The 15,094-nt window shown below is 39.0% G+C and overlaps 1 protein-coding gene across 9 annotated transcripts in view; it reads right to left on the bottom strand.

Moving 5' to 3' along the window:
• Positions 1-15,094, bottom strand: part of ERBIN (erbb2 interacting protein) — a 123,162-nt gene that overhangs the window by 36,331 nt on the left and 71,737 nt on the right. For all 9 annotated transcript variants that reach the window (XM_040540709.1, XM_040540716.1, XM_040540710.1 and 6 more), the window contains one exon: positions 6,633-6,689. In XM_040540709.1, coding sequence (XP_040396643.1) covers positions 6,633-6,689 — 57 coding nt within the window. The remainder of the gene's footprint in view (positions 1-6,632; positions 6,690-15,094) is intronic.

Genomic DNA, 15,094 nt, shown 5'->3' with positions numbered 1-15,094 from the left:
TTTTTATTTCAAGCTTATAAAAAGGTCTGAGGAAACAATACAAGTTGCCAATATGGTAGTTCCAGGGTTCCCAAACAATAGACTAGATCACCACAAGCAAGCAAGTCACTGCTACGTGGTTTGCAATTCAGATAGCATCTGCCACTGCATGTGGTGACCTACACAATCAGAACGCTAGTCAACAGCAGTACTACCTAACACTATTTTCAAAGGGTCTGTGAGTTTCTCGTATGACATTATGTTTCGTATTTATTTGATAATAGCTTTCACTGGAACAGTTAGAACGTAAAAACTTCAAATATAAATGTGTACTTCCTATAAAATTCTGGAAAAGTTAAATATAAGAGCGCCCAAATTGGAAGTTTTTTTGTATTACCAGAATATTAAAGTATTAAAGTATTAAACACCAAAATATTCAAAGAACACTCCGGGTGAGCACAAGATACTCTATGCAGATGTTCAGTTTCAGTTGTTCTTCAAGTATCTTACATTACGTATTACAGTTGTTCTGAGCACACCTTTCAGAAACTAAATTCTGTTGAAAATTTCTTTACTTGTTGAAAGAAGCAGCCGTTTTTACTTCATTGCTCAAGTAGTCACACACACATCCTTTAGGAGACGGCCTTTAACTCACACTACCACCTTCTCAATGAACTAAAGAAAAAAATAAATGAAAAGGCTACCTCCAGAAGAACCTGAGAAACATTCTTCCTCATTTCTCCAAGCTGGTATACAAGATCATCAGTAAACCAGCTGCTAAAATTCATTTTCCAAATTGTAACAAGTTTTTTAAGACCCTCTGAAAGGCTGTGTAAGCTGAATTTCTCAAAGCTTTGAGACTGAACTGACTTTAGCACCATAGCTTGCAAACTAATTTACACCAACATCTCCCTAAAGCACTGCTGAAGACTCACTTAAATGATCTAGCAGATGATTCTGCATTATTCAAAACTTTATGGGAATCATTATACTCTTTTTTCCTGATGTATTCAGTTTACAAAGCTTCTAGGTATCTACTGTTTTCAAGCTGTTCACTACTATGTGGGCTACTAGCGATAACAGTCCAAAATTTCACTGAAAAACTAAATTTCAGCCTCAAAAAGCAAATTAAAGGAAATCATAGGATAAATTTGTCAAACCAGTTTTAATAAAGATTATTTGGGAAAAGGTTTATTTTTTAACATTTTATTTGGCAGTTCGTTTCAACAGTTTTAAGACAGTGTCTTGATTTTTATTTCCACTGAATTTTTATCTGTATTGGGTTTATACATCAAGATTTTGGTAGCGGGCTGGCTGCAGGGGTGGCATCTGTGAGCAGAGCCCAGCAGCTGCCCCATGTCCGATCAAAGCCAGCTCCAGCTGGCTCCAAAGGGACCTGCTGCTGGCCAGAGCTGAGCCAGGGAGAGACACTGGTTGGGCATCTGGGAGAGTAGATTGAAGAAAGGGGAAAAAAAACTGCTGTGCTACAGCAGCTGGGAGAGAGGAGTGAGGAAGTGTGAGAGAAGCAGCCCTGCAGCCCCCAGGTGAGTGCAGCAGGAGGGCAGGAGGTGCTCCAGGCAGGCAGCAGCAGTTCCCCTGAGGCCTGTGGAGAGGCCCCTGGTGGAGCAGGCTGTCCCCCTGCAGCCCATGGGTCCCACATGGAGCAGATCTCCACGCTGCAGCCCGTGGGTGGAGGAGCCCCCGGTGGAGCAGGTGGATGTGGCCTGGAGGAGGCTGCGGCCCATGGAGAGCCCCCGCAGGAGCAGGCCCCGGGCAGGGGCTGCAGCCCGTGGAGAGGAGCCCACACAGGAGCAGGGGGTCTGGGGGGAGCTGCCGCCCACATGTGGGGGACCCGTGCTGGAGCAGTTTGCTCCTGGGGGATGGATGGACCCCGTGGTACGGAGCCGTGCGGGAGCAGTTCTTGAAGAGCTGCTGCCTGTGGGCAGCCCCCACAGGCTCAGTTTGGGAAGGACGGCATCCCGTGGGAGGGACCCTGCGTGGAGCAGGGCACAGAGTGACCATGAAGGAGCAGCGGAGACAAAGTGTCAGGGACTGAGACCACAGCCCCAAATCCCTGTTCCCCTGCCCCGCTCAGGGGGAGGAGGTGGAAGAGGGTGGATGAGAGAAAGTTGTCTTTCATTTGCTTTTAGTTCTTGCTGCTCTAGTCTCTTAGTAACAGGCAATAAATTACATTAATCTTCCAAACTGAGTCTGTTCTTCCCATGACAATAATTGTTGAGTGATCTCCCTGTCCTTATCTCAACCCTCGAGCCTTTTCCACCCTATTTTCTCCTCCTCTTTGAGAAGTGCGAGTGAGAGAGCAGTTGGGGTGAAGTTTAGCTGCCCACATTAAAAACAAAGGAAAATACAGGCAACACTGACAAAAGGAAAAGAATTTGATCTGGTTTAAGTGAATTTAAACAAGGCTGGCTACGGTATCTTCCTGCAGTTTAAGAAGAGTTCAACATGAACTCTTTTCCTTTTTAATGGTTTGGTAAAGAAACAGAAAAAAATAAATCCAAAACTAATAAATTCCAAGATGCGTGTGATTTTTTTTTCTTCCTCCTGTACACCATTTGACTTTGATGCCAAACTGTCTACACACCTAACATCACCAGATTCAGAACTTCTAGGCAATAATGCTTTACCTTCACTTTTACATTTAAGAAAAAAATCTCTCACCAAGTGTCCCGGTCTTACCATTTGGAAATAGAACAGTCTCTCTCAAATATTTTACATAACATTGGCAGTATAATAAAATAACTTTATTGATTCTGTGGGTTTGTTTTTTTTCCAAAACATCTCTAATTTAGCAAACATATCCACTCAACTGTAAAACATACAAACATGTTTGCAAGACCAGGGTGTCAATTATTTTCCTCCCTTTCCCCATTGCTTTCCTAATTTATAACACTCACCGATTTAAGGAAATATTGTCATAAAATAGCTATTTGCTTTTCTATATTTTTCATAGAGTGACTATACTTTGAAACAAAATGCACACAAAGCTTTGGATACTCTGAGAATGTTAAAATAACAGAAAAAATTAATTCTAAAGGAAAAGAGGAATTCAGAATTGCAAACAAAAAATTAGATCACTGAGTTACATTTAATTTTACCTCTATGAATGGGATTGCCTAATGCTATGACAAACTAAAAAAATCTAATACATAATTCATATTACTGAGTTTGCTGTCAAATCAGTTCAACACTAATGGAGCAGATAGTCTGAATTATGCCTCAGATTCTAATGCTGTAAATAGTCAATTTCACTAAGATTAACAAACCCACATATTTCACGTACCATACAAATCAAGAGGTTGGAGTGATAGCAAGGTTGGGCCCTGAATCATCATATTCACCCTATCAAAACCTGTGCTTCTAGGAAAGTTGCTCTTTTTATTCATAATTACACAACAGACAGAAGCTTAAAATTTTCCAGAAGAAAAAAAACACTTTCCAATTTCATGTTTTAGTATTTGCATTAAGTCACTTTCTCAAAACTTTCATCTACCTATCAGAAAAATGCATCTAAAATATTCTCAATACATTTTTGCTTTCCTTTCAGCAGATATATTTTTATTGAGCTGGTTTGCATTATAATACTGCCAGTTTTGCAGTCTCTGGATGTGGATAAGCTCCAAGCAAAATGATGCATTTGGCACAAAGCAAGGTTGATTTAGTGTGTTGGCATTAGCTAGCTATTTTGATTAACACTCTTTTGAGTGCTTTATGCTTTAGTGTTAAAAATTATGCGCGTGTTAATTCAGCAAGAGGATTAGCTGATTTGGTAGAAGTTTATCCTAATATATCTTTCATTACAAATACAGAAGAAAAATGAAAATATTAAAAAGGAGAGAGTGACAGGGATCAGGAAAAAAAAAGAATTATATAGCAAAAAAATATTAGCATATACTGCTACATCTTATTAAAAAAAAGTGAAATTTACACACTGTTTAAAGCTCTTAAGCATATTCCTTTCAGAACACATACTCAGGTTTGGAAAACAATGTAAGTTGTAATTTCACATCACTTTCTGTTCTGACATAATAGTTCAACGAGGACACAGATGAGTTTGTTGGTTAGGTCAACTACTGCACAGTTGTACTACCCTAAAAGGCTGATTCACCTCTTGGAGACTATGGGCACCACAATAAATTTTTTCTCTGCAGTGTACGTCACACAAACAATATATTTTTCTAGTTCCTCACCATAGCAAAATAAGTAATTACGTGTTGAAATTAAAGCAGTCTCCAAAGCTTTAATCTCCCTTAATTGAACCACAAGAGTACCAGAAGAGAATAATAAAGGTGACAGCTCAGCAGGTACTGTAGATCATTAAGGAGGTGCTGCATAGGACATCCTCATGACAGCTGCTGTTCAGTTTTCCAGCAAGGATGAAACCCTAAAAACACTGAAGTCAACAAAAAGCTCCCAGCAGCTTCAACAGAAGTGGCATTTAGCCTAAATACATTATAACATTTATTTAAATGCCTCTTATCACTACAAAAAACAAAAACCTCTCTAAACTACTCTTTTTAAAATATTGCATGTAATTCATGCTATTAGTGTTAATTATGGCAATTAAGGTCAGAGTAATTTTGTAAACAAAATCTGTATTAGCTATGTTTTTTAATTATAGTGACTGCTCCTCAGTCGGGAGTAACTTAATTTACATAGCTACTATCCCAAATTACATCCCTATTTTTTTTTCTACTGAAAATTAGTGATATCAGAAAGAAGGAAAGAACATTTATATCACATGAATGGGTAGAATGCTTCACACTTTAAAATTATATTCACACTTTCTGATGCTATATATTTCATTCCAGATTTGAGTTTTGGTATTTATATACAGCAGACACCACAGTATGGTATCTCGACAGACAAAAAGGGAATTCCAACAGAACATACCCCTTGTTCACATCTTAAGCATATACTTTAGTCACTAGGAAAACTGGCTGTGTACTTGAAAGGCTGGCAATTCACATTTCAGCCTACAGCATGCAAATTTCTACTAGCATATGAGCTGATCAGAATGAGAATATTCAATTGTTAGCACCTTCTCTTCTCAACCAAAACATCTGAAACAGTTGTACCATTTGAAACAAGTACCCTTTACCAGTTTCTGCTGCCAGAGGAGGACCTTTTTATTGCACACCTCAACCTGCTCAGGACTCCACAACTGGCTCTTCATAGCCCATGTTTGGAATGTGTTTCTAACTTTACTGACCTTTTATACTTCCACTAACCTACTTAGACCTGCTGGGTCCGAGTCAGAAAAGACAGAGCATTTGCTCACTGAAACGACAGGAACTGCAACACTGCCAGCACGGGCAGGTCTGACAAAATTGGAGTTTGCAAGGAGAAAGATGCTAGATTTTAACTGACAGGTACAGGTTAGAACAAGTGCTATAGTGATTTCCAGAACTATTTTACAATTAAAGAAAATATGGTTGCGATATATGCTTCCATTACATTAAACAAGCCAAATGCATTGTAGAACCTGCATAGCAGACTGTGCAATACAGTAACAGCTTGTTATGTTCTTCAGCAATGAAGTGCTTTAAATGAAAATGCTCACATTCTCCACTCCCGCTCTACTCTGCGCTGGTGCGGCCTCACCTCGAGTACTGTGTGCAGTTCTGGGCACCACAGTACAAAAAGGACATGAAACTGTTGGAGAGTGTCCAGAGGAGGGCGACGAAGATGGTGAAGGGTCTAGAGGGGAAGACATATGAGGAGCGGCTGAGGTCACTGGGCCTGTTCAGCCTGGAAAAGAGGAGGCTGAGGGGAGACCTCATCGCAATCTACAACTTCCTCATGAGGGGCAGTGGAGAGGCAGGTGACCTATTCTCTGTTATCACCAGTGACAGGACCTGTGGGAACGGTGTCAAGCTGAGGCAGGGGAAGTTTAGGCTGGACATCAGGAAGAGGTTCTTCACCGAGAGGGTGGTCACACACTGGAACAGGCTCCCCAGTGAAGTAGTCACTGCACCAAGCCTGTCTGAATTTAAGAAGCGATTGGACTGTGCACTTAGTCACATGGTCTAAACTTTTGGGCAGACCTGTGCGGTGCCAGGAGTTGGACTTGATGATCCTTATGGGTCCCTTCCAACTCGGGATATTCTATGATTCTATGAAAAAAACGTTCACGTCATGTGAATCACACTTCCTCAGTCATTCAGAATAAGCATCTCGAACTCATCACTTGATTTAGAGATAATGATCTTAACTACCAATGTCTAGTTTCAGGTGCTCAGCCATCTGAGATGTACCCAGTCAGGCATCTGTGCACTGACAGAATGATGTGTGCAAAAAACCTTCAGACACCTTAGAATGATCTTCCTGAATTGCTCACATCCTGACTTAAAGGATCCAGAGGTTGGTCAGAAATCCACAGAGCTGGACAGGGACAGAAAACTTCAAGCACAGAAAGAGGTACCAAGAAAAATTCATGCAAACCTCTATAGGAAAACCAACCACTCTGCAAGGGTATCTGATTTCGGCAGTATGAGGAGAAATTCTCTTGAGAAGTTACTTTGGTTACTTAGCTACAAATTATAAGTTGTAATCTACTTTTCAATATGCATTAGTATAACTACAGAAAAAAAACCTCCAAAGTACTTTATATAAGATTCATACATACTTACTTTGGCAATATTTTTAACTGGTTTTCTCTAAGTTCCAATATCTGTAGTTTAGTTAATCTGTAACAGAAAGGCATAACAAATTATCACAATATACTGTATTTTATGACAAAAGCAATCTCCAAACTTATTTATATTGCTAAATTTACATTTCAAAAGAGATCTACAAGTTTGAAATATTTTCTTGTAAGAATGCAAATGTTTCATGCAGAAATCTGCTTGTCAAATTAATTTACTCATTAAGGTTTGGTTTTCGAGAAGCAGCAAAGAAATGGGATCTTTCCTTCTTTTCTGCACCTGCTGGAACACAGTTGTTTTCCCTCAACTTACAGATTTTAAAGCATTTCATTGGATTCATAAGGAGTCTATGCCATCCTCGCATATAGAGGTACACACGAAATAAGAAAGGCAGGATCAGTCTGCACAAGTTATGATGATGAATTTCTAATACAGGAAATTTATCAGAATGTTTCATATGAAAGGACTCATTAGTGGAATACTCGTGGTTTTCCACATGGTAAAAACAGCCTTTACATTCATATTTGATTTCATTCCATATTCTTTTTAGTCAACTTCTTAATCTATTTTGATATTTCTATTAGAGAACACTTTTTTTTTTTTTTTTGACCTTTCTCTGAGTAAATCCTTGGTGCAAGATAAATAACCTCTAAATTCCGAACTCAACTGTTTGGCCCAGGAAAATTCAAAGCAGTCTTGACATTCAAGCAATGTAGCATCCCCAGCAGATTTTTTTTTTGCATTAGTTCAGAAGTGACAAGACTCTTTATTAAGTGAAATGCAGAAACTGAATTTGGTTTAAATATAGACAGGGTTGTAAAGACAAGAATTCTACACGTGACCTATCAACAGGCCTCATACTACACAAAATAGGGCAGTAAGCTCCACAACTGAAAAAGGAATTCAGTGAACAGACAGACCAGTCTTTCCTGAAGGTGCTGTGCTGAACTGAGTACGCTGTAAGGACGCAGATGAAAACCTTAATTCTTATTAAGCAGTGATAACTATATATGGAGTAAAAATAGAATGCCTGAAAACAATATTCGTTTTTCCTCAAAACAGTCTCTTATTTTTGGATGCATCTGAAAGCAGCAATCTGCCACGCCTACGAATAATCTAAGAACATAACAGTCACCTTGAAATAGAGCACAGCTCAGCCTACTAGCACAGCATCGCAAGCAATAGCTGCCAGCTGTTAGCTAGTGCTGGAGGGGAACCTCCTCCCCTACAGCTTCCCAGAGAAACAACAACCTTGTAAGTATGCTGAAAGAATACCTTACAGTAGGTAACACACAAAAGAAATCTCCTCCTCCCCAGATTCATTGCTGACTTTGAATGCTGTCTGCACCTGTGTTAATACTACTGTGGCTGCACAACAAACCTATACCAAAATGGCATTCAAATCCAGTTCAGACAGGCCTACGGGGAACTGTGCAGGCATTCAGATTTACAAAGCACGGGAGACATGATTTTGCCCTACTACTTTAAAAAAGAAAGTGTTTTCCATGTTCTAAAATAGGACAACAAAATAGATTGTTTTCAAAGGAGTATTCTGGAAAGTGTTATGTTTTTCATCTTAACATGAGGTAAAACAAAAAATGTGAAAACAGAACTACTAAAGAAACAAAGCAAGTAGAAGATGTTCCTTAAACTTGCTCAAAAGCTTCTTGAAGTCACTCAGCTCTTTGCTTTGCCTGACTTGAAGGACTTGAAATCCAGCTCATAGTAACATTGCTGCTGTTCATCCAGAACATAATTGGAAAAGACTTCTTAGCCTAAGAATCATCTAGGTTGGAAAAGACTTTCAAGATCAAAGACCAGCTATCAGCTGCACCTATCATGTCTCTTAGAGCCAGACCTCATAAATACTCCAGGGACTGGGACTCCACCACTTCCTTGGGCAGCTTTCCCTTCTAATGCCTGGCCACCAATTCTACAAAGAAATTCTTCCTGATATCCAACCTAAACATCCCTGGCACAACTTGAGACCATTTCCTTGAGTCCTATCACTTGTCACCTGGGAAAAGAGACCAGAAGACTGACACCCTCCCCACCACATCATCCTTTCAAGGTAGTTGTGGAAAGCAATGAGGTCTGCCCTCAGCTTTCTGTTCTCCAGACTATGTAACTCCAGTTCCCTCAGTAGCTCCTTTCAACTCCTGTTTTCTAGCCCTTTCACCAGCTTCACCGCTGGTGAAACCCTCAGATTTGAATGGTCATTTTGAGTTTGGATTTCTGAACCCAAGAAAAAAACACATTACACACTTCAAGTGATTATTAGCCTTCCCTAGAAGATACTTCTGTGGCATCTTGTGGCTTGCGTAGCACCTAAATTTTGCTCAAGGGTACACTGGACGTACAGGAAGCATTTTCCCATAATCATTTACCGTTTTATTCTGCTGCAGCTTTCTCAATTCCTTGCTTTTTGTGCAACCAGGTAAGAGTCTTACCTAGCAGCTGCTCAGTTTTATTATCAAAGTAATTCTTTTTTTCATACTGAGAAGATACCACACTTGTCCTATGTGTCAATACATGCCCAGGAACTGGGAGCCTTTCCTCACAGCAAAACATTGCAAAGCTCAAACCAAGTTCTACAGACTTTTATTCCTACATTTTAATCACATTGTCTTATAACTTCTGTTTCCCAAAGCTTTAAATGTTTGTTACCCACTGTAAAACTCCTCCCTCCCCAATTCATTGCAGACTTGGACAGATGCAACAGCATGAGGTCTATTACATCTTGACTACTGAAGATTCTCCAAGTATGACAAAGAGAATGAACAATCTTCTTTAGAAAGGAGAAGTAATAATCCTTTCTCTTTGGAGACTGCAGGTGTTGCTCTTTATAGTTCTAAGGACAAAGTTATCACCTCAACAGCACAACTGTAGCTCTAGGCCTGCTTTGGTATTAGATCATGCCCATTACCAGCACTGATTAGGGCCAGCCCCTGAAATGGCAAACACTTCAAGAATACAGGAGAACAAGGACAATCCACCCAATGAGACAACAATTCTTCACTCACTAGTAAGAAATCATTTCCCACTACCACCTTTCTGATGCATCCCACAACTTTCAGGTATCTGTGCTCAGATTCTTACTGATTCACAAGAAGTCTGTTTCTAAACACTGAACTAAAAATAAAGTAGCACGATCAACTCCAAAACACTTTATTTTGGGAAGGCTTCCACAATCAAACATTGCCTTAGGCTCCAGTTGGTGTTTTGCTTTGATGACAGGGAAAACAGCTAGTCAGGTTTTAGCTTTTCTTCACAACACATGTATGCAGTCAAATTTCTCAGTTGAAAGCAGTAGAAGCATTCATATGCTAAGCTATATATATGTACACCCACACTTCGTTGACTTGAGCCAGAACCCACTGTATTACAGTTTTCATAAGCCTATTCTATGAAATTAAAAGAGTGTCATCAGTGATAGAAAGATTCACAGGTTTGTAACTCTGTTTCATGTTCTGCTCTCTCTTCTGCTAACCCTAAGAGCCAAAATATCTTATTTCTTATGTGCAGAGCAGGGGCTACTGGACAAATATTTTCAGCTTCTCCTGGCTGAGAGATACAGGCTGCATCTAAACTAGTAATTTTCTTGCAGTAATTAGTGAGAAATTTTGGCCTGAAGCAGTTGCCATCTCTTCCATTATGACTGGGAGGGTTAATTCAAGTTTAATGTAATCATACACATCAAATACTTAGCCTAGCTGCTCTTTAAATTGCTGCCGTACACACCCATGCTAAGCATTTGAATTCCTGCAATGGAATTGGAAAAAATGGAGCTTTAATTTGGAGAAGAAATACAGACAGACTAGTTCACCTATATTAAAAGAAAAATAAGTCACAATGGCAGAATATACATTTCCTGTGCCATTCTATCACTAAGATTTGTTGTATTCATAAGAAAGTATTTCATCTCTCGACTGTAAAAACCCATAACCATTAAATACTTACACAGCATCTAAACACAAAGGTATAGGGGAGTATTACTCAAGTATACCTGGAGTAATAGTCTCAACAGAATTATTGCTGCAATATTTCTATAGAAACAACTTCAGCTACATTATAAAAGTAGTTTATCTCGAGAAAACCTCTATGTGAATACCTTACACATGGTAAGATGTTCTTCCTAAATCTGACTTAACTACACAATCTGTAAAAATGTAAAAGAAACATAGCAGTTTTACTTAGTAATTCACTCTTCAACAGCAGTCATTCCTTGGACAGACAGTATGTTTGTACATTTCATTGAGAGAAGATCCTCATTTTTAACCTCCTTCACTCTTTATGAATCTTAACTAAAACAGAAAGACAAGAGGACTGAAATACATGCATCCTATAATGGGTTTCATTTTACTCAAGTTTGCCAACTTGCTTAGGTGTAACTATATCAAGTCCCCAGTTTGATCATCATCGTACATTTATGTAAAACGCTAGCCTGAAGTAGAAACTTCTCAAAGCATCTACTGCTGCAGGTTCCTGAGAAACAAGAGCCAAAGCAATTTCATAGCAAAAATCACAATAAAAAGTCTCTGGAAGCAACACCCCGCTACAGACAACATTCTCAGTGCTTTTAAAACAATGCTTAAGATACACCGCCTTGCTTATCTTGAACACCCAACAATAAATAATACCTCTCTTTTAAACCTGTTCAAACATTACTATACAATGAGCTTCAAGTTTAGAATACTCTGCTTATATATTTGTATATCTGAATGTGAATATATATAGTGTATTTAGGTACAACATGTGTAGTTTTCTTCAGTATACAAAAGCGGTTTTCAGACTTCTGCACATTGGCATGAAGGCTAACTCTAGGACCAAGATCAATATTCATGTATTCAAATTACAATTTGGGAGTGGAGGAAAAAATGCTATCACCCCAGAATTCCAGAGGAACTAGCACACTTGATCACAAGTCTGGTGATTTTTAATAAGCCTAACAGGCTAGACAACTGCAACACCACCGAAGGACAGTGAGTATCTAGTACTCATAAAGGAGGAGAAAAAACACTGGATAACCTTGACCTCAATAATATGCAAAGTTTGAGCACAAATTTTGAAGCAGAGGATGAAATGGAGGTAAACGCAATAAAAAGATGCATTACAGTTTTCTTTCCTAACCATCAGGCTGAAGATTTCTGAGAGGTATTCGAAGATCCATTTTGAGACTATCCTGTTCAATGTTTTCTAGCAGAAAAAGACAGGAAAAGTTTGATTAGGCTAAACAGACAGTCATGGTACAATATAGTATTAGAACACTTTAGAGGAAAAATAACTGTACAACGTTAAGGACAGAAAGAATGGAAGAGGGACAGGATGCCACAGTAGCAAATCATGTACTTATTATTTCCTTGTCGAGTCATCAGTCATTTTTAACTGAGCTGTCCAATGCATCAGTTGATCATGTGGGAAAAAACATTCAGCAGCTGCTAAAAGGGCTAGTGGAACACTAGAGTGTAACCACTGACATTTCAAAGAGAAACAAGAAGATAATCATGACATTGTACAAGCCATGAAGAGAACTCAATTTGGATCCTAAATATAGCTACAGATGCTGTCATCCTGCATCATTAAAAAAAATAGAAATTCAAACTGTAACTAGTTCCAAGATCTATTAATAAAGGCACAAAGAAAAACCTGTCATACCAGAGGGAAAATGGATTTTGTTTAGTCTATCAGATTGAGAGAGGGATATGGGAACACCAGAAAAAAAAAAAACAGGTGAGAGAATGGGGGAAAAAACACTCCTGAGAGATGATAGCAATTAAACTGTAGAACAAATGAGTATGAGCAGTCAGAGGGAAACTGATGTGGGAAACCACATTTTAAACCTAAGCTGGTGGAACAGAGACCCTGGCACATGAACAGAAAAATCTAACTAGAGTTACTATTCTTAAAAGGTATTATTGCCTGTAGTTACCAGAAAGAGCAGGAAACAAAACTCAATTACTATGCTTTATGCCTTCATGTGTTCTTACGTAGTAAACAGTAGAAGCTTTAAGAACATATACAAAACAACTGAGGCACAGAATTGGAAGAAGGTGAAGGCTTGTCCTGGATGTAAATAACTGACAACACTCAGCAAGTGTTAAAATAGCGTTCAGTTCGCCTCAGCAAGCATTAAAGCACTATTTCCCTTCCATATGCACAACAACAAAAAATGAACAGTGATATGAACAGTTACTGCATACTCACAAACATCTGAATTCTGGCTATTTTCACTCTACATTTTCAGACTATATATTTTTTTCAGAATTTTATTTTTTAATTTTACTGTACTTTTCAGACACAATGAAATTTACAGTTCTTTTATTAAAGAGAGAAGAAGCATTTTACATAGGATGTGGTACAGCTGTACAACTATACAACACATGCCTTTAACACTGATGACATTAGAAACAGAGGCCTGTGAAATTAGTTTCTACTTGATGTCCTGAAAATGTATAGAAATAGACGTTATATAGAGAAATAGAGCTGTTAAAACTTAGCACCCTCTGATTTTTTATTTTGATCAGTTCAGACATAACAAGATATAAACACTCTCATTGTATGGGCCACACAGTTTCAGTTCGTATGTACTTAGTCCATCATCTCGTATTTTTCAGGAGATGCAGTACATCACAGAGTAATGTGAAATTCTGAAGATCACCTGACCTTCACGGAAACACCAAGAGCTCTATTGGATAGACAGATTTATTCCTGCAGGAAGCACTATGATGGGAGAAAATCCCTCTGCATACAAATGATCTACATAATACAGCATGGAGGAGGAAACAGAAAGGCTTGTCTGAGTTTGAGTCCCAGTTCCGTAGAACATAGCTTATATGAAAAAGACTACCTTAAGGAGAAATAGATGGTGGAAGAAAAAGACAGAAAAAAATCACAAAGCTTTTAAAAGAAAAATAAAGCCATCAGGACACAGAACAGAAATCCCCCAACTGAAAGAAAATTTCTGTGTGCTAGGTCAGTAAGACAGCAATCCTCTTCCTTCAAGCTCATGTAGTTCTGAGCAGAAATCTAATACATACTTATTTTGTCCAATGTTGGGATTGTCAGCAAAGGCTTTGTTAAATTTACAGAACTTTAAAAACCAACCAAACAAAAAACTCTCTTCACAAAACCTCAACTCTCTTTTACACGATGATCGATCAGTTAAAACAGAAAAGTTCTTTTGAAAGAAATTTTGGGGTTTTATCTCTAATTTGTTCTAGAGTTCTGTTTTCAAATATCCAACAGTTTACATTTTAACAGATTCATTATTTTCTAATTTTTTTCATCTAAAAATTACTTTCCTATATAATATTTATTCTGTGCAATACAGAATAAATGTACTAAGCAAGCAAACTTACATGAAGTATTTTGAATGACTTCACCGTTTGCCTAACAATTAAGCAAGTTACAGCACACTAAGCATTACAGAAGAGGAAGTGACAGTGATGAAGTAAAATGATAGTGAATGAAGTTTTTAGACATATTTAAGATTAACTTCAAAAACCAACTATGTCAACCTGAAGTCTTCAATTTCATCTGTACTGCCTGGTTGTTTTTTTTTGTTTGTTTTGTTTTTGTTTTGTTTTTAACTAAGAAAACATTGCCATTTGGTTAAACTATAAAAAAGAAGAAAAATGTATAGGCAATCGTTAAAATGCCAACAAAAAGGCAATGCATATTCCAGAAATTCCTTCTTTAACCTTAATGAAGGCTTTTGAAATGTACACTTTGTTTACTAGAAAGTAGCATGATAATTAATATTCCTGCATCATAAACAGCTTTTCTGTTAGCAGAGAGTGTAATGTATCTGGTGCTTTTAATCATTCATCAGGCAATGACATAACCGGACAGAGAAGTTGTGGTGAATGGAGCCAAATCCAGTTGGAGGCCAGTTACTAGTGGAGTCCCCCAGGGCTCAGTGCTGGGGTCGGTCCTCTTCAATATCTTTATCGATGACCTGGATGAGGGCATCAAGTGCACCCTCAGTAAGTTTGCAGATGACACCAAGTTAGGTGCGTGTGTCGATCTGCCCAAGGGAAGGAAGGCTCTGCAGGAGGATCTGGATAGGCTGGACCGATGGGCTGAGGTCAACTGGATGAAGTTCAACAAGGCCAAGTGCCGGGTCCTGCACCTGAGGCGCAACAACCCCAAGCAGTGCTACAGGCTGGGAGATGAGTGGTTGGAAAGCTGCCTGGCAGAGAAGGACCTGGGAGTACTGGTTGATAGTCGGCTGAATATGAGCCAGCAGTGTGCTCAGGTGGCCAAGAAGGCCAACAGCATCCTGGCTTGTATAAGAAGCAGCGTGGCCAGCAGGTCTAGGGAGGTGATTGTCCCCCTGTACTCGGCTCTGGTGAGGCTGCACCTCGAGTACTGTGTTCAGTTTTGGGCCCCTCGCTACAAGAAGGACATGGAGGTGCTCGAGCGAGTCCAGAGAAGGGCAACGAAGC

Source organism: Cygnus olor, chromosome Z, assembly GCF_009769625.2.
Source record: "Cygnus olor isolate bCygOlo1 chromosome Z, bCygOlo1.pri.v2, whole genome shotgun sequence".
NCBI lineage: Eukaryota > Metazoa > Chordata > Aves > Anseriformes > Anatidae > Cygnus > Cygnus olor.
The sequence above is the reverse complement of the archived record's forward strand: the minus strand, read 5'-3'. Positions and strand labels throughout refer to the sequence as shown.